General features: G+C 49.5%; 1 protein-coding gene across 2 annotated transcripts in view; it reads right to left on the bottom strand.

Annotated features, from left to right (window-relative positions):
* sun2 (Sad1 and UNC84 domain containing 2) overlaps positions 1-20544 on the bottom strand; it is a 144116-nt gene that overhangs the window by 8871 nt on the left and 114701 nt on the right. For both annotated transcript variants that reach the window (XM_070861544.1, XM_070861546.1), the window contains 4 exons: positions 20198-20437; positions 16662-16746; positions 7819-7934; positions 2366-2533 (listed from right to left, as the gene is read on the bottom strand). In XM_070861544.1, coding sequence (XP_070717645.1) covers positions 2366-2533; positions 7819-7934; positions 16662-16746; positions 20198-20437 — 609 coding nt within the window. The remainder of the gene's footprint in view (positions 1-2365; positions 2534-7818; positions 7935-16661; positions 16747-20197; positions 20438-20544) is intronic.

Below are 20544 nucleotides of genomic sequence, written 5' to 3'. Positions count from 1 at the left end.
GGATAATGAGCAGTGGCATTATACAGCCGCAGGATTATAGTGGAAAGTCTCAAAGCGGGTGGCACCCCTTGCATGATGTCGGCTTCCTCAACTGCACACTCCATTTCCTGCCTTCCCACTTCCCCCGCTTGATACCGACACTGATCCACAGCGATGTCTCTTTGGTTCTATTGCATCCATTAATTACCTATCGCTTCATCTTCCCTATCCTTCACTCAATGTCTCTCCTCCCCCTTTACCCTTTTACCAATGCCCGATGCTCTATACTGTCCCCTTCTCTTCCTCCCATTTCACTTGCTCTTGGCATCACCCTATCACATTCTCTTATCTTCAACACCTGAATGCCCCCATCTTCTCGCCCTCACTTCTATCTTATTCTCCACATCCAATCCTTTCCTCTGTCAACCAACCCCATTCCTCTGCTTCTTCAACTACCCACCAAAACCCCCTCTGATTCACCATCTCTCATCCTCCTCTGCCATGCATTATTGCCTTTTGCACCCCAATGCTCTCCCCCCCTCCTTTTTACCTCCATATAACTCTATACGACCCCCATCCCCTTTCTCCCCTCCATCTTTATGTTGCACTCTTGAGCAGGGCCGGGAATTAACCAGAAAAAACTGTGGCAGCAGTGGGGCCTGAGGGGGGTATAATACTGAAGAGTGTGAGGAGTATTAGAGGGTGCAGTATTGTAGTACTGTATTAGAGGGTATGTTTTCAGAGTGCATGTTCCAGGCACCAGTCTGCACAGCAAGGGCTAGAAATTGCCCCTCACCCCGATTGGGGGGGCGGTAACTTTCCGGGGCCAGGACTTTCTGCAACCGGCCTGGAAGTCCCGCCCCCGACGTGGAATTGGGCCATACGCACTCAGAGGAAGCGGACGCTCTGCTTCCTGAGGGGTGCTCCCGGGGTGGGAGCACAGTGCTATGTCCAGCGCTGTAGTGCTAACTTGCTACAACGTCCTTCCCCTTCCATTAACAGAGAGGGCCACAGCACACACTGCAGGCCCTTTGGTGGCCACCACTGGGCTACCAAGGGCGCGATCGACCGGGCCAACCGCCCAGCACCCGGTTGACGCAAGGGCCACCATTGTCGGGCTGACCCAAGTGCCGGCCGACAAATAAAGATGGCGGCCCGGGGTGCTAAAGGCCTCCACTTTAAGGGGCGCTCAGGTGGCAGATGTCCACCAGCTTCGCGACCCGCGAAGATGGGGTTGACATCCGCCCGCACCGGCCTCGCGGGACAATTTCCCCAACGGGTCGGCAGGCATGGCGACGACATCAGCAATAAGGAGAGCAAATAGCATGTTGTCCTTTATTGCAAGGGAGTTGGAGTACAAGAGTAAGGAAGCCTTGCTACAATTGTACAGGGCCTTGGTGAGACCACAGCTGGAGTGCTGGGCACAGTTTTGGTCTCCTTATCTAAGGAAGGATAGACTTGCTTTGGAGGCAGAACAATGGAGGTTCACTAGATTGAGTCCTGGGATGAGGGGACTGCCTGCCTCATGATGATTCTGTAGAATGGGCCGAAAGTCTCTGGAGTTTAGAAGAATGCAAGGTGATCTCATTGAACGTACAAGCGTTTGAAGGGGATTGACAGGGTAGATGCCAAGAGGTTGTTTCCCCTGGCTAGGGGGCAGAGTTTCGGGATAAGGGGTCGGCTATTTAAGACAGATATGAGGAAGAATTTCTTCACTCAGAAGGTTGTGAATCTTTAGAATTCTCTGCCTCTGGGCTGTGGATGCTGAGTCTCTGAATATATTCAAGGCTGAGATCGATAGATTTTTGAAGTCAAGGGGAAATCAAGGGATGTGGAGATCAGGCGGGAAAGTGGAGTTGAGGTTGATGATCAACCATGATCTTATTGAATGGCGGAGCAGGCTTGAGGGGCCATATGGACGACTCCTGCTCCTATTTCTTATGTTTTTATGTCATTGCTGGTTGCGTGTCAGCCTGGGGGTACTAATCGTGGCGCTGCCGGGACAGCGTTCCCCCCCCCCCAAACCTCGGGGCATTATCCTGGGAGGTGGTAGCGGCCCCCTCCACCCCCAGGCAAAAATGCCACTGTGCCCAGTTAGCACCCCCCCCGGAGGTGCCAACAGGACTGTTAAAAAGGGGCAATTTCGCTCCCAAGAGTGTCATCTATCTTGGGAATTAGACTGGAGTTTGGTAATGATTAATAACCCATAATATAATCTGCTAACGTCATTAACAATGAGATACGTGATCACTTAAGACCTTAAATGGCATCACCCTGAATCGGAGAATCCACTGCCCTGTCACTCAGTGCTCTCCAATCAAACGGCATTATTCTGGATGCAGTCAATCATCAATATGCGCTTAGCTTTTATACAGGTTTCACTCACATAAACAAAGAAGTCTCGGGGTGCACTGCTGATCGATCCCAGGAGAGCAATTGACTTTGAAATGTGCTCTAGAGTAAAAGCAGTGGGCCTGATCCGGGCAGCAAGCTGGATGACAACAAATCCTTGGGAGCCTTTAAATGCCCAGCAGTTCCCTGGGTGAACATCAGGCTGCAGCAGAGAACAAGACAAAGATAATCAGTAAAACATTGCAACTTCCAACAGTTCTCCCGGCACAGGCTCGACAGGCCCAATGGCCTCCATCTGTGCTGTAACCGTGTTATCTCGATGACCACCACAATGGGCTCAGGAGATTCACCGCCACCTCATCATCATGCAAGGTAAAAGTGCCTCACTTTCACTGTCACTGTATGAGCTGAGTCAGTCTGCTGGACCAGGTTCCTGGCACGAGGGAGTCACTCAGCCCCCAATGTCCAGAGTTTAAATTTATAGACTCAGTGACTGATACGTCCTTACTATACAGTATAAATGCACACGAGGCCCATGCTTGAGAGAAGGTCACTCTGTGACCTGTCCTTTATTCCTTAGCACTCAAGTGATGAAGGTGGGTGGAGCTTCCCCTTTTATACCTGAAGGTCCAGTTAGGAGTGTCTCCCACCAATGGTCATTGTTCTCACAGTGTACAACTTAGGTCAGTTTATACATGGGTTGAATACATGACATCACCTCCCCCCCAAAGTCTTATTGGGATCACAGGTTGAGTCTCTCTGGTGGTTTACGCTCCCTTGCAGAGCGCCTGAGTTGGGGCTCCGGTTGTTGGGCGCTGGCCTGAGTGTCTGCTGTTTGCAGTGCCTCAGGCCTGTCCGGACTGCCCACAGTGACTGGGCTCTCCTCCCTTTGGTTCCGGTGTTCGGTCACCTGTGGTGGAGTGAACTCTATATCGTGTTCTTCCTTTGCTTCTTCTATGGGGTTGCTGAACCTCCTTTTTGTTTGATCCACATGTTTGCGGCAGATTTGTCCATTGGTAAGTTTAACTACCAGAATCCTATTTCCCTCTTTGGCAACCACAGTGCCTGCGAGCCATTTGGGCCCTGCAGCGTAGTTGAGGACAAAAACAGGATCATTTACATCGCTACTTCGCGCCCTCGCATTCCTGTCATGGTAGTGATATTGTGACTGGCGCCTGCTCTCGACAATTTCTTTCATGGTGGGGTGTATAAGGGATAATCGGGTTTTGAGCGTCCTTTTCATTAGTAGCTCTGCGGGTGGAACCCCTGTGAGCGAGTGTGGTCGGGATCTATAGGCCAACAGGAGGCGTGATAAGCGGGTTTGTAGGGAACCCCCTTGGAATCTGAGCATCCCCTGTTTGATTACCTGCACTGCTCGTTCTGCCTGGCCGTTTGAAGCCGGCTTGAACGGTGCCGTTCTAACATGGTTAATTCCATTGCCTGCCATGAAGTCCTGGAATTCAGTGCTTGTGAAGCACGGGCCATTGTCACTGACCAAGATGTCCGGTAGACCGTGGGCAGCGAACATTGCCCGTAGACTTTCTACCGTGGCAGAGGATGTGCTTGAATTTAAAATGTCACACTCGATCCTTTTCGAGTAGGCGTCTACTACAACCAAAAACATTTTCCCCATGAAAGGACCTGCGTAGTCCACATGGATGCGTGACCAACGCTTGGCGGGCCATGGCCAGGGGCTAAGGGAGGCTTCCCTGGGCGCATGGCCCAGCTGGGCACACGTGTTGCACCTGCGAACACAAAGTTCCAGATCTGCATTTATCCCTGGCCACCAAACGTGTGACCTGGCAATTGCCTTCATCGTGACAATGCCCGGGTGCCCATTGTGGAGTTCTCTGATGAACACCTCTCTGCCCATCTGGGGCATGACTACGCGGTTTCCCCACAGTAGCCTGAATCGAGAGTTCATCCTTGCGCCTGTGAAATGGTTTAAATTTCTCAGGGCATGCCCTGTACGTGGCTGCCCAGTCCCCATTCAGGACACATTTCTTGACTAGAGACAATAGCGGGTCTCTATTTGTCCAGACTTTAATCTGACGGGCTGTCACGGGTGAGCCTTCGCTTCTGAAAGCTTCAACAGCCATGACCATCTCAGCACCATTCTCGGTAGCCCCCTCAGTGGTGGCTAGTGGGAGCCTGCTGAGTGCATCGGCGCAGTTTTCGGTGCCCGGTCTGTGCCGAATTGTGTAGTCATAGGCAGCTAACGTGAGTGCCCACCTCTGTCTGCGGGCCGATGCGTTTGCATTTATGGCTTTGTTGTCGGCCAAAAGGGACGTTAGGGGTTTGTGATCTGTCTCCAGCTCAAATTTCCTGCCAAACAGGTACTGGTGCATTTTCTTTACCGCATATACACATGTGAGCGCCTCCTTTTCTACCATCCCGTAGCCCCTTTCTGCCTGGGACAGACTCCTGCTACCGGCTGTAACTGACCCTTGGCATTGACATGCTGCAACACACACCCGACATGATAGGACGATGCATCGCACGTTAACACAAGTTTCTTACATGGGTCATATAGCGTTAACAGATTGTTGGAACATAACAAATTGCGTGCTCTATTAAAAGCCCTTTCCTGGCTGTCCCTCCAGACCCATTCGCGACCTTTGCGTAGGAGCACGTGTAGCGGCTCTAGCAGCATGCTCAATTTGGGAAGAAAGTTACCAAAATAGTTCAGGAGCCCCAGGAACGAACGCAGCTCCGTCGTGTTATGGGGTCTGGGTGCTCCCTGGATCGCTTCCGTCTTGGATGCAGTAGGGTTGATCCCGTCTGCTGCTACCCTCATCCCCAGGAATTCTACCTCTGGAGCTAGGAAGACGCACTTCGCCTTTTTCAGTCAGGACCTACCCGGTCCAGTCTGCGTAGCACCTCCTCCAGGTTGTGGAGGTGTTCTTCAGTATCGTAACCCGTAATGAGGATGTCGTCCTGAAAAACCACCGTCCCTGGAATCGACTTGAGGAGGCTTTCCATTTTTCATTGGAAGATCGCGGCGGCTGAGCGAATCCCGAACGGACATCTGTTGTACTCAAACAACCCCTTGTGTGTCGTGATGGTGGTCAGCTTCTTCGACTCACTCGCCAGCTCCTGGGTCATGTAAGCTGAGGTCAGGTCCAATTTTGAAAAAAGTTTGCCACCGGATAGCGTCGCAAAGAGGTCCTCCGCTCTCGGTAGCGGGTACTGGTCTTGGAGTGACATCCGATTGATGGTGGCCTTGTAATCACCACATATCCTGACTGACCCATCCGCCTTGAGCACCGGCACAATCCGGCTCGCCCAGTCACTGAATTCGACTGGCGAGATGATGCCTTCCCTCAGCAGGCGGTCCAATTCGCCTTCTATCTTTTCCCGCATCACGTACGGCACCGCTCTGGCCTTGTGGTACACTGGCCTGGCATCCGTGTTTATGTGAATCACTACCTTGGCCCCCATGAAAGTGCCAATGCCGGGTTGAAATAATGAGTCAAATTTGTCCAGGACCTGTGAGCATGATACTCGCTCCACAGAGGAAATTGCATTGACATTGCCCCATTTCCAGTTCATGACAGCAAGCCAACTCCTCCCCAGTAGTGTGGGACCGTCCCCCGGGACAATCCAGAGTGGCAACCTGTTCTCCGAATCTTTGTGGGTCACGACTACCGTGGCGCTGCCTAGCACCGGAATGATCTGCTTTGTGTAAGTCCGTAGCTGTGCGTCAATCGGCGATAATTTTGGCCTCCTGGCCTTGGATGCCCACAACTTTTCGAACTGTTTGATACCCATCAGGGACTGGCTGGCACCCGTGTCTAACTCCATTGATTCTGGGATGTCATTGAGGAACACTTTCATCATTATCGGTGGCGTCCTGGTGTATGAACTGTATACGTGCTCCACATGAACTCGCTGAACTGCAGCTTCCAGCGATTTCCCCCAGTGTCCATTTCTGCAATTTCTGCAGGTATTTTGCTCATCTCTGCAAACTCCAGCTGAATGTGTGCCTCCATGCCTCCAGCATGAGTTGCGGTTTGAAACAAAAGGTCCCTTGCCAGTCGATCGTCCCTGACTGCCCCTGTTATTGTCCTGGGTTACAATGCTGGTTGAATACATGACAGTGACCAGGTGGCACTGGCCAGACAAACAGTGTGCTTCCCAGTTCTGTATCTTCCCACAACTAGACTCAGATTAATTGCAATTGCCCTGAACTGCCCCTTTCTGTCTGTACAATTTTACTGCATCCTGCTTTACATCGGCCACTTCAGTATAGACTGTTCTAATATCTGGTACTGATACCACTACACTGTCCCATCAAACACTCCCAGGGCAGGTACAGCACGGGGTTAGATACAAAGTAAAGCTCCCTCTACACTGTCCCAAACACTCCCAGGGCAGGTACAGCATGGGTTAGATACAGAGTAAAGCTCCCTCTACACTGTCCCATCAAACACTCCCAGGGCAGGTACAGCACGGTGCTAGATACAAAGTAAAGCTCCCTCTACACTGTCCCAAACACTTCCAGGGCAGGTACAGCACAGATGAGATACAGAGTAAAGCTCCCTCTACACTGTCCCATCAAACACTCCCAGGGCAGGTACAGCACGGGTTAGATACAGAGTAAAGCTCCCTCTACACTGTCCCAAACACTCCCAGGGCAGGTACAGCACAGGTTAGATACAGCGTAAAGCTCCCTTTATACTGTCCCATCACTGTACCTGAAGCCAGGCTTAAAGGATCAGCTGGTGACTGCAGAATCAGGAACATCGTCAGTGTGGGATCAGCTCAGGGGACTCTTGATCAGTAGCTAATGTTTCATTATTTCAAAAGTGACCTTGCTTTCAACAGTACCCTAATAAAAAGTCTGCATGTTATTTTGTGATGCACACTTTCTCTCAGCCAAGTTAGGACATACACTTCAACACAGGCAGCTATACGCAGCTAGATACAATCTACTTGCACTTAAATGCCTTGATGAAGACAAACAGTTTCAAGAGGATTGAGAGATTAATTCAAATATTTACATTAGTGGTTAGTGCACTATCCTTTCATCTCAGACAATTTGAACTTGTCCCTTTGTTGGCTGCAAGAGACCCAGGTGAAATGGGTTTGTGAAGTTTTAACGCAAACATAAGATCTACCAAACACTGGCAATCTCACTCAGCGGGGTGGTGGTGGGAATAGAAAAGTGTCACACCAATTGCACTTTTGTGAGATTAAGTCACGTTGTTGACAGTGTAGATAAGAGGGAGCTTTATTCTTCACCTAAAGTGGTGGTGGGCGTGAGTGAGGGCGGGCGCGAGCGAGAATATGTGTGGGTGTGAGTGGGTGAGAGAGAGTGTTTGCGATGCTGGGCGAGAAGGAGGGTGCGAGGGTAGAGTGTGCCAGGGTGGGTGGCTGGGGGTGGCGGAGTGTGTGCACGAGCGAGTGTGAGAGAGTGCGAGCACTATCCAAGGAAGTAATTGCTTTCAATACAGGAGAAGGGGCAGTAGTTTGAAGAATAGATACCTGAATGACAGCTCTTGGAGACTGAGAATAGTACCACAGTGGGACTCCAAATAGGCTAAGCAGAGCAGTCTTGGTCTCAAATGTCTCTGAGCAGCGGGTGCTGATTACACTGGCACCTAACAGGAGAAAAACACACAAATTACAGAACTGCAAGGGCACAAAGTTCACCAATAATTCCTCAGGAAACATTTAGTTTTTAAAGCCTATAGCAAAGCTCTGATGGAGGGACAAGAGAAGGTGTTCAACTACATTTTATATAGTGACTTATCACATCCTCAGCACAACCAATGAATTACTTTTATAGTGCAGTCGCTGTCGTTTTGTAAACATGAAAGCTAATTCGCACACAGCAAGGTTCCACAAGGAGTAAATGAATGATCACACAATCCTAATGAAGTCTCTAAACACTGTGTAAATGTGTTTGAGCAAATGAATGAATGAGCAGTCAATGTTTCCGATGGTGCTGGTTGATATTGGCCAAGAAATCAGAAGAACTTCCTGCTCTTTTAGAACTGCCACATGATCTTTTACCTGAGCAGATAGACAGGGTCTTGGTGGAACGTCTCATCAAAAGATGTCACCTCAACAATGCAGCATCCCCTCTGCCTTGCACTGGAGTGTCAGCCTTGATTATGCGCTTCATAGAATCATAGAAATTTACAGCACGGAAGGAGGCCATTTCAGCATCATATACCAAATTTGTGGTATAGGTTCGACCTCCAAAATCCAGAGTTCCGGAATCCAGGATGTTCTGGAATCCGGACACTGGTCCGATCCATGGCGGGGTCGTCTGGAAACCGGAAAATGTTCCGATATCCGGACTCCCCCAGCCTCGGCGAACCGACTTCGCCCTGGCCCCCCTCCCTCCTCTTTACCTCGGCTGCCCGACCCCAAAGGTAGCTTGGGCCAGACAAGGAACTCCTCCACGGCAGCGGAGCCCCACCTGATCAGCTCCACGGCAACGGAGCCCCACCTGATCAGCTCCACGGCAACGGAGCCCCACCTGATCAGCTCCACGGCAACGGAGCCCCACCTGATCAGCTCCACGGCAACGGGGCCCCACCTGATCAGCTCCACGGCAACGGGGCCCCACCTGATCAGCTCCTCGGCAACGGGGCCCCACCCGATCAGCTCCACGGCAACGGAGCCCCACCCGATCAGCTCCACGGCAACGGGGCCCCACCCGATCAGCTCCACGGCAACGGGGCCCCACCCGATCAGCTCCACGGCAACGGGGCCCCACCCGATCAGCTCCACGGCAACGGGGCCCCACCCGATCAGCTCCTCGGCAACGGGGCCCCACCTGATCAGCTCCTCGGCTGCAGGGCCACACCCGATCAGGTCCATGGCGGTGGGCCCCACCCGATCAGCTCCATGGCTGCAGGGCCCCACCCGATCAGGTCCATGGCGGTGGGCCCCACCCGATCAGCTCCTTGGCGGTGGGCCCCACCTGATCAGCTCCTTGGCGGTGGGCCCCACCTGATCAGGTCCATGGCGGTGGGCCCCACCTGATCAGGTCCATGGCGGTGGGCCCCACCTGATCAGCTCCATGGCGGTGGGCCCCACCAGATCAGCTCCATGGCGGTGGGCCCCAACCGATCAGGTCCATGGCGGTGGGCCCCAACCGATCAGGTCCATGGCGGTGGGCCCCACCCGATCAGCTCCTTGGCGGTGGGCCCCACCTGATCAGCTCCTTGGCGGTGGGCCCCACCCGATCAGCTCCTTGGCGGTGGGCCCCACCCGATCAGGTCCATGGCGGTGGGTCCCACCTGATCAGCTCCTTGGCGGTGGGCCCCACCCGATCAGCTCCTTGGCGGTGGGCCCCACCCGATCAGGTCCATGGCGGTGGGCCCCACCTGATCAGCTCCATGGCGATGGGTCCCACCCGATCAGGTCCATGGCGGTGGGCCCCACCCGATCAGCTCCTTGGCGGTGGGCCCCACCTGATCAGCTCCTTGGCGGTGGGCCCCACCCGATCAGCTCCTTGGCGGTGGGCCCCACCTGATCAGGTCCATGGCGGTGGGTCCCACCAGATCAGCTCCTTGGCGGTGGGCCCCACCCGATCAGCTCCTTGGCGGTGGGCCCCACCCGATCAGGTCCATGGCGGTGGGCCCCACCTGATCAGCTCCATGGCGATGGGTCCCACCCGATCAGGTCCATGGCGGTGGGCCCCACCCGATCAGCTCCTTGGCGGTGGGGCCCACCTGATCAGCTCCTTGGCGGTGGGGCCCACCTGATCAGCTCCATGGCGGTGGGCCCCACCTGATCAGCTCCATGGCGGTGGGCCCCACCTGATCAGCTCCATGGCGGTGGGCCCCACCCGATCAGCTCCATGGCGGTGGGCCCCACCTGATCAGCTCCATGGCGGTGGGCCCCACCTGATCAGGTCCATGGCGGTGGGCCCCACCTGATCAGCTCCATGGCGGTGGGCCCCACCTGATCAGGTCCATGGCGGTGGGCCCCACCTGATCAGCTCCATGGCGGTGGGCCCCACCTGATCAGGTCCATGGCGGTGGGCCCCACCTGATCAGCTCCTTGGCGGTGGGCCCCACCCGATCAGCTCCTTGGCGGTGGGCCCCACCTGATCAGGTCCATGGCGGTGGGCCCCACCTGATCAGCTCCATGGCGGTGGGCCCCACCTGATCAGGTCCATGGCGGTGGGCCCCACCTGATCAGCTCCTTGGCGGTGGGCCCCACCCGATCAGCTCCTTGGCGGTGGGGCCCCGCCCGCCGACCTCAGCGACGGAACTGGTGACCTGATCAGGTCCTCGGTGAGCACTTCCCCCTCCCCTTTCTGATGTTCTAAAATCTGGAAATACCCGAACCTGGGCTTGGGTGTTTCCAGATTTGTGGCGTCAGAAAGACGTTCCGAATTCCGGAAGAACACGAAAAGCGGCTCGGCCTCGTTGCTAGATTTGGGAGGTCGAACCTGTATACATCAATGACTTGGACTTGAATGTTGGGGGTATGATTAAGAAGTATGCAGATTACAGTAAAATAGGCTGTTTGGTTGATAGTGAAGAAAGCTGCGGAATGCAGGAAGATATCAATGTACTGGTCAGGTGGGCATTACCTCGCACTTATCCGGATTGAATTTCATTTGCCAATGTTCTGCCCACCTGAGCAGTACATGAATATCTTCCTGCAGTCACAGCTTTCTTCTTCATTATCAACCACACAGACAATTTTAGTGTCATCTGCAAACTTCTTAATCATACCCCCAACATTCAAGTCCAAGTCATTGATATACCACAAATGCAAGGGACCCAATAATGAGCACTGCAGAACCCCACTGGAAACATCCTTCCAGTCACAAAAACACCCATTAACCATTACCCTTTGGTTCCTACCTCTGAGCCAATTTAAGATCCAATTTGCCACTTTGCCCTGGATCCCATGGGCTTTTACTTTCGTGACCATTCTGCCATGTGGGACCTTATCAAAAGCTTTGCTAAAATCCATATACACTACATCATACACACTGCCCTCATCGACCCTCCTGGTTACCTCCTCGAAAAATTCAATCAAGTTGCTTGCTGCATTGTGCTAAACAGCTTCAGCTCTGCAGTCCGAGCCTATTGAACCTATAACGTAACTCAATGGAGTTAATGTGCTGCTGCTTTGTCTACAGTGACAGCAGCCTGACAATCCCATAGTTAAAGGGGTCCAGCCAGAAGAACAGCTCTCATTTTGGTTTCTGCGATGCTGCAAGTTAAACATGAATAAATTGGGCCATTTTACATTAGTTGCCGTTACCTACTGTAATAAAAATTAGGTACTTGTGTTTAATTTCGGCTTGGTGGCTGTCACTTTAAATCCAGTCATAATACTTAAGCAGCAGTCATTTGGCAGGAATGCTCCCAATTTCACTCCTTAACTTTGGCAGAAAGGAATAAAATGGCCCTTGATAGAACACGCTATTTTTAGTAGAAATTATACTGTTGAGCTCCTTGAAAGTGAACAAATATTTGCAAATTTTGAACTAAATTACTGTTCTTTTGAATCAGTCATTTACTAACTTGTTTATTTATTGTAAAATAAATTCACTCAATAGTCATGGTCTAAAATAAGGTCTAGTGTTGTGAAGCTGTATTGCTTTCCGTAGATTGGAGGAAGATCCTGTGGCAGATCGGATAATTCCACTCGTTAAACATTGCTGAACTGGCCCCAAGCACAACATTATTACACTACGGCCACCAGGCAGAAACATCAGTTCATTTCATGCGACAGAAATGTGCCCCAGTGCACATGAACTCTTTGAATAAAGGGGAATCTGACTCCAATCATTTATTATTGATGCCTCTCATTTTTCCATTCAAAATGCAATATAAACTAGATGCTAACATTTCAAAGGGCGTGCTGGAGGTTTAAGTACACAAATCTTCGAAAGTGACAGGACAAGTAGATAAGACTGTTAAAAACCTTATGGGATTCTTGGTTTTATAAATAGAAGCAGAGAGTACAAAAGGAAGTTACGCTAAACAACAACAACTTGTATTTATATAGCGCCTTTAATGTAGTGAAATGTCCCAAGGCGCTTCACAGGAGTATTATGAGATTAAAAAATGTTACAGTAGAAATTAGCACAGGTGACCAATAGCTTGGTCAAAGAGGTATGTTTTAAGGAGCATCTTGAAGGAGGAGAGAGAGGTAGAAGGGCGGAGAGGTTTAGGCAGGAAGTTCCAGAGCTTGGGATCTAGGCAACAGAAGGCACGGCCAACAATGGTGGAGCGATTATAATCAGGGATGCTCAAGAGGGCAGAATTGGAGGGAGCGCAGATATCTCGGGGGGCTGTGGAATTGGAGGAGATTACAGGGATAGGGAGGGGCGAGGCCATGGGGAGATTTGTAAACACGGTTGAGAATTTTGAAATCGAGGCGTTGCTTAACCGGAAGCCAATGTAGGTCAGCGAGCACAGGGGTGATGGGTGAGCGGGACTTGGTGCGCGTTAGGACATGGGCAACCGTGGTTTGGATCACCTCTAGTTTACTTAGGGTAAACCTTTATAACACACTGGTTAGACCTCAGCTGGCGTATTGTGGCCAATTCTGGGCACCACATTTCAGGAAGGATGTCAAGTCCTTCGAGAGGGTGCAGAGGAGATTTACCTGAATGGCACCAGAATGAAGGGCTTCAGTTATGTGCAGAGGCTAGAGAAGCTGGGATTGTTCTCCTTAGAGCAAAGAGGGTCAAGGGGAGATTTAACTGATGTGTTCAAAATCATGAGAGGTTTTGATAGAGTGGATAGGAAGAAGTGGTTTCCACTGGCAGGAGGGTCAGTAACCATAGGACACAGATTTAAGATTATTGGCACCAGAACTAGAGGCGAGAGGAGGAGAATTTTTATGCGACATGTTATGATGGTCTGGAACGGTGGTGGATGCAGATTCAATAATAACTTTAAAAAGGACAAATTTGCAGGGCTGTCGGGAAAGATGTGATTACACTGGAAAGGGTGCAGAGAAGATTTACAAGAATGTTGCCTGGACTGGAGAATTTTGGCTATTAGGAAAGATTGGAGGAATTGGGTCTGTTTTCTTTGGAACAGAGGAGGCTGCGGGGAGATCTGATTGAGGTGTATAAAATTATGAGGGGCCTGGATAGAGTAGATAGGAAGGACTTGTTTCCCTTGGCAGAGGGGTCAACAACCAGAGCGTATAGATTTAAAGTAATTGGTAGGAGGTTTAGAGGGGATTTGAGGGGAAATGTGTTCACCCAGAGGGTGGTGGGGGTCTGGAACTCACTGTTGAAAGGGAGATAGAGGCAGAAACTCTCACCACATATAACAAATACTTGGATGTGCATTTAAAGTGCCATAACCTACAGGGCTACGGACCAAGAGCTGAAAAGTGGGATTAGGCTAGATAGCTCTTTGCCGGCCGGCGCGGACACAATGGGCCGAAATGGCCTCCTTCTGTGCTGTAAATTGATTGGATAGCTCTTTGAGAGAGCCAGCACAAGCACAGTGGTCTGAACGGCCTCCTGTGCTGTATCATTCTATATTCTAACGGTGTTTGGTGTTTATTTACTAGGGTGCTTTTCCCTGTGTGATTATGTATGGAAAGCATATCCTGCTGTTGTACTCCTTCTATGTCCTGATCTTACTAGGAGGTGCTGGTGAGGTAGCCGCCTGCTGGATGTCAGAGTGTTTCCTGAATGGATGTGGCTTTTTACTTCCTTCTGCAGGGTCATAAGATGGTCCCAAGATGGTCCCATAACTGCTGCAATCAAGTGTGATACTGTAGTAGTCTGGTTTGGCTCTTTCTGGCTCTGCATAGGTTATTTGAATGGAGCGGTTGGATGTTGAGCCAATCTGTGAAATACCTCATCTGTGCCTACTCCTTTCATATCCCTCTGATTTACATGGGAGCAGACTGCTGGTGTCAGTTCTATTCAGCCATTCTCTCCAGCCTGCCTGATGCAGACGGAACAGACTTGTGGACAAGCACAAGGTCTACCATCAATTTGCATGTTTCAAGAGAACTTACAGCTGCATTCTTATTAAAGGGGACTCCGCTGCAGAGGGACTGTAGTTGTGTGAAATGGGCAAACACCACTGCACATATAATGGCTGCTGTATTCCTCTAATGGGTGAAATACCTTATAGGGTACTTTGTGCCCACTCAAATGATGGTGCTCAGCCAGCTACTTTCTCCTGCATGCAGGCCCTGGATAGCATCAATCCCATAACCTGCAGCGGAGCGTGGCTCTGTCGCCAACACCTGCTGCTCAGCCGCCATCTGCATTTGCTCCTCCCCACTCCTGCTGATGGTTTCAGCCCCATCCCTCCGCCAAGTTTAAATAGGAATATCTTGGGAATGGCTATTCTTGTGCTGACCCTTGCTGCAGGTGGATTGAATGGCAGTATGTGCTGTGATGTGATAAGCACAGCGATGCCCAGAGAAATACAAGAGGAACAAGCATTGCAATATCAGCAACACGCTCCTGGTAAAATATGACTTGCCAATACACAATGTTCTGTGATAGTATGGTGTACACCAAGTCTGTGATTGACAGAGTGCCCGAGTGTGTGAAAGATTAGCGGGAGAAAGGGAAAGCAGTGGTGAGGTGCAGTATGCCATCCAATGAGCTCCAACAATTTCTGCTCAATGATTTGAAGCAGCAAGGAGTGGAACGATTCCGTCCCCGACGGTGAAAATTAGATTTGTGGCGGAACTTCAGCCAGTTGCTCACTTTTTTGATCCTGTTGCAGGTGATGGCTCTTCACTGCAAGCATTCACAGATTGATGAAATGCCCTGACATTGCTATGCAAATGAACAAGGCAGGCAAGTGGCTGGTGGAAATTTCATCAAGCAGTGAGCCACATCTTTGGCAGGTTTCCTCAGAAGATGGAAGATTTGCCACTTATGAATATGGGCTGTATTGCAATTACCCTAATCCCCTAATCTGAGGAAGGACATTCTTGCTATTGAGGGAGTGCAGCAAAGGTTCACCAGACTGATTCCCGGGATGGCTGGACTGACATGAGGAGAGACTGGATAGACTGGGCCTGTATTCACTGGAGTTTAGAAGGATGAGAGGGGATCTTATAGCAACATATAAAATTCTGACGGGACTGACAGGTTAGATGCAGGAAGAATGTTCTCGATGTTGGGGGAAGTCCAGAACCAGGGGTCACAGTCTAAGGATAAGGGGTAAGCCAGTTAGGTCCGAGATGAAGAGAAACTTTTTCACTCAGAGAGTTGTTAACCTGGGGAATTCCCTGCCGCAGAGTTCTTGATGTCAGTTCGTTGGATATATTCAAGAGGGAGTTAGATATGGCCCTTACGGCTAAAGGGGATCAAGGGGTATGGAGAGAAAGCAGGAAAGGGGTACTGAGGTGAATGATCAGCCATGATCTTATTGAATGGTGGTGCAGGCTCGAAAGGCCGAATGGCCTACTCCTGCACCTATTTTCTATGTTTCTACGCAAGAAAGGTTTCAACATATAGCTGGTTGAGGCAAGAGTGTGTGTTCAGCCATTCCATTTCGAGCAGGCACATTTACCACAGCAAAATTTGTCAGCACGTTAAACTTTTTTCCCCCCCTCATCTGCGCTATGACCTTCTAACATGCAACATGTCACCGACTCTGTAACTTTATCGCAGGCAACAAGTACATCAGACGTCCGAGGATGGTACTACTGAAGATAGAAACTTCCCTTTCTGTACCTCCCTCAGAATTATCCCGAGGGTTCTGTTGGTAACGGGGTCAATCGCCCCTACCATGGGCTCTGGCAGTGTCGCAGACAACTCTTGCAAGGCAGTGAATTGCAATTTTACTAGCTACCAACTTGCATTGCTGCACTGTCTAATGGCACTTTTAAGACAGGATAGCAGCTCTTTAAATCTGCTGTCAGCACATGGCCCAATCGGTGGGAGAGATGGCTGGCATGCAACTGTAATCCCCTTTAAAAAAATCCACGCACAGGCATCTTTCACCCTTCAAGATGTAGGTCAGGACCTGGAACATTAGGTCCTTCATTGAAACACCTGTGAACTCATTCTTTTTTGCCGTGGAAGCAAGTCACCCTCGTTTCGAGGGACTGCCTATGATGATGTAAATCATTATTTAACTATGTGAACCTGGGCAGCTCGTGAGATTTGCATCATGTATGTTTGATACAAGATGTGTTTTTGCACTTCTAGATATGCTGGCACTATGCCCAGATTGGAAAATCAGCCCTTTATTCCCTGTAAAAGGTAGCCCAAGAGAAAAGGCATACATTCTGGTACACTACAGCAACCCACTTTCAATCTATTACTCAGAAGCTCAGTTTTACTTGCAGGCTCTGAATTTCCAGAGTTTGGGTACAGGTTGTGAATTATGTCTGATATTTACCAGCAGACTCCAATGCATAATCCACCATTCCAATCTGATCCGCACTGTACAGCTTCAGGGCTCGTTCCACAATATTCTTAATTTCCTATAAACACAGGGAGAAGGGCAGCATTAATGTGAGACAGTGAGGAATTAGTGTAATATCTTGGGAGCCTATTATCAACAAGGGCAGACATAGACGACAAGGTTCAACACCACCTCCAGTACGCCTGCGCAGCCTTTGGCCGCCTGAGGAAAAGAGTTTTCGAAGATCAGGCCCTCAAATTTGGCACCAAGCTCATGGTCTACGGGGCTGTATTGCTACCTGCCCTCCTATATGGCTACGTGGACCATAAACAGTAGACACCTCAAATCGCTGGAGAAATATCACCAATGATGTGTCTGCAAGATCCTGAAAATCCCCTGAGAGGACAGATGCACCAACGTCAGTGTTCACCATGAGGCCAACATCCCCAGCATTGAAGCACTGACCACACTCGACCAGCTCCGTTGGGCGGGCCACATTGTTCGCATACCTGACACAAGACTCCCAAAGCAAGCGCTCTACTCGGAACTCCTACATGGCAAACGAGCCAAAGGTGGGCAGAGGAAACGTTTCAAGGACTCTCACAAAGCCTCCTTGATAAAATGCAACATCCACACCGACACCTGGGAGTCCCTGGCCAAAAACCGGCCTAAGTGGAGGAAGAGCATCCGAGAGGGCGCTGAGCACTTTGAGTCTCGTCGCCGAGAGCATGCAGAAACCAAGCGCAGGCAGCAGAAGGAGCGTGCGGCAAACCAGACTCCCCACCCACCCTTTCCTTCAACGACTGTCTGTCCCACCTAAGAACTCACTTTTAGAGTGGAAGCAAATCTTCCTCGATTTCGAGAGACTGCCTAAGATGATGAGTGTAATGCAGCGCTCTCGCACGTGCACTGAGGCAGGGGCGGCAGGAGGCAAGGTGATCACAGGCAACACTCAAACAACCAGCGTACTAAGCATAAATAAAGGAGACAATGAAGGTATGAGGGCAGAGTTTGCTAAAGTGGACTGGGAAAATAGATTAAAGTGCAGGACGGTTGATGAACAGTGGTGTACATTTAGGGAGATACTTCTCAACTCAAGAAAAATATATTACAGTGAGGAGGAAAGGGTGTGAGAGAAAAGATAGCCATCCGTGGCTAACTAAAGAAATAAAGGACGGTATCCAATTAAAAACAAGGGCATACAAAGTGGCCAAAACTAGCGGGAAGACAGAAGACTGGGAAGCTTTTAAAAGCCAGCAAAGAATGACTAAAAAAATGATTAGGAAAGGGAAGATAGACTATGAAAATAAACTAGCACAAAATATAAAAACAGATAGCGAGAGTTTCTATAGGTATATAAAAAGGAAACGAGTGTCTAAAGTAAATGTTGGTCCTTTAGAGGACGAGACCGGGGAATTAGTGATGGGGAACATGGAGATGGCAGAAACTCTGAACAAATATTTTGTATCAGTCTTTATGGTAGAGGACACTAACAATATCCCAACAGTGGATAGTCAAGGGGCTATGGGCAGGGGGGGGGGAGGAACTTAACACAATTACAATCACTAAGGAGGTGGTACTCAGTAAGATAATGAGACTAAAGTCAGATAAATCCCCTGGACCTGATGGCTTGCATCCTAGGGTCTTAAGAGAAGTAGTGGCAGGGATTGTGGATGCATTGGTTGTAATTTGCCAAAATTCCCTGGATTCTGAGGAGGTTCCAGCAAATTGGAAACTGCAAATGTAACACCCCTATTTAAAAAAGGAGGCAGACAAAAAGCAGGAAACTATAGACCAGTTAGCCTAACATCTGTGGTTGGGAAAATGTTAGAGTCCATTATTAAAGAAGCAGTAGCAGGACATTTGGAAAAGTAAAATTCGATCAGGCAGAGTCAGCATGGATTTATGAAGGGGAAATCATGTTTGACAAATTTGCTGGAATTCTTTGAGGATGTAATGAACAGGGTGGATAAAGGGGAACCAGTGGATGTGGTGTATTTGGACTCCCAGAAGGCATTTGACAAGATGCCACGTAAAAGGTTACTGCACAAGATAAAAGTTCATGGGGTTGGGGGCAATATATTAGCATGGATAGAGGATTGGCTAACTAACAGAAAACAGAGAGTCGGGATAAATGGTTAATTCTCTGGTTGGCAATGAGTAACTAGTGGGGTGACGCAGGGATCAGTGCTGGGACTCTTAACTATTTGCAATCCATATTAACTACTTGGAAGAAGGGACTGAGTGTAACGTAGCCAAGTTTGCTGACAATAAAAAGATGGGAGGAAAAGCAATATGTGAGGAGGACACAAAAAATCTTCAAAAGAACAGAGAGGCTAAGTGAGTGGGCAAAAATTTGGCAGACGGAGTATAATGTTGGAAAGTGTGAGGTTATGCATTTTGGCAGAAAAAAAAATCAAAGAGCAAGTTATTATTTAAATGGAGAAAAATTGCAAAGTGCTGCAGTACAGCAGGACCTGGGGGTACTTGTGCATGAAACACAAAAGGTTAGTATGCAGGTACAGCAAGTGATCAGGTAGGCCAATGGAATCTTGGCCTTTATTGCAAAAGGGATGGAGTATAAAAGCAGGGAAGTCTTGCTACAGTTATACAGGGTATTGGTGAGGCCACACCTGGAATACTGCTTGCAGTTTTGGTTTCCGAAAAGATAAACTTGCTTTGGAGGTAGTTCAGAGAAGGTTCACTCGGTTGATTCTGGGGATGAGGGGGTTGACTTATGAGGAAAGGTTGAGTAGGTTGGGCCTCTACTCATTGGAATTCAGAAGAATGAGAGATGATCTTATCGAAACGTATAAGATTATGAGGAGGCTTGACAAGGTGGATGCAGAGAGGATGTTTCCACTGATAGGGGAGACTAGAACTAGAGGGCATGATCTTAGAATAAGGGGCCACCCAGTTAAAGCTGAGATGAGGAGAAATTTCTTCGGAGGGTTGTGGATCTGTGGAATTCACTGCCTCAGAGAGCTGTGGAAGCTGGGACATTGAATAAATTTAAGACAGAAATAGACAGTTTCTTAAACGATAAGGGAATAAGGGGTTATGGGGAGCGGGCAGGGAAGTGGAGCTGAGTCCATGATCGGATCAACCATGATCTTATTAAATGGTGGAGCAGGCTTGAGGGGCTGTAGGCCTACTCCTGTTCCTATTTCTCATGTAACATTCCCTCATTATTCTCTGTCCTCACTACCTGTAATCAATGAAGTCTAATAAAAATGGACAGGAGTAGCGGGGAGCTGACAAATACTTCTCATTAGAACAAGGCAGGATCAGGAAAAAGAATAATGCTTAAAATACAGAGACCATGCTATAACCTATAGATTAAAACGAAAGAGATCGTGACGTGTTTTTATCTAGGATCTATTTAGCACTGCGTTGAAATGATCTTGATCATTACCTAAATGTGTTACAGCAGGCAGCTCCCACCACACAAAGCAGAATGGCCAAGGCTTCCATGCTGCTCCACCCCAGATTTATAAGCAGTGCTTGCTTGCCGAGAGATTCTAATTTACCTCTGTAATCCCTGCTGCGACTAACGTGGCTCCGACAGTGGCCGAGTTCTGCTCCGCTGTTTGGCCGTGATGCTGTGAAAGACCTGCAAGGATCTTCTTCTCCAAGTCATGAAGGAGAGCCTCCAGGTCCTTGAGATGAACAAACTGTGATGTCAGTGCTTGCTCTGAAGATACAGCTGTGCTGTCCTGTGATGAACCAAAGAGCAGTCTGTGGACCAACGCAACCACTTCTGCCTCCACCTAAATTTAAAAGAAAACAAGTATTGAAGAGTTCAATGGTTTTCCTCGCAAATTAAGCAAACTCTATAGACATGGACTATGGAACCTGTACAAATAAGCATTTTTTG

Source organism: Pristiophorus japonicus, chromosome 19, assembly GCF_044704955.1.
Source record: "Pristiophorus japonicus isolate sPriJap1 chromosome 19, sPriJap1.hap1, whole genome shotgun sequence".
NCBI classification, from domain to species: domain Eukaryota; kingdom Metazoa; phylum Chordata; class Chondrichthyes; family Pristiophoridae; genus Pristiophorus; species Pristiophorus japonicus.
The sequence above is the reverse complement of the archived record's forward strand: the minus strand, read 5'-3'. Positions and strand labels throughout refer to the sequence as shown.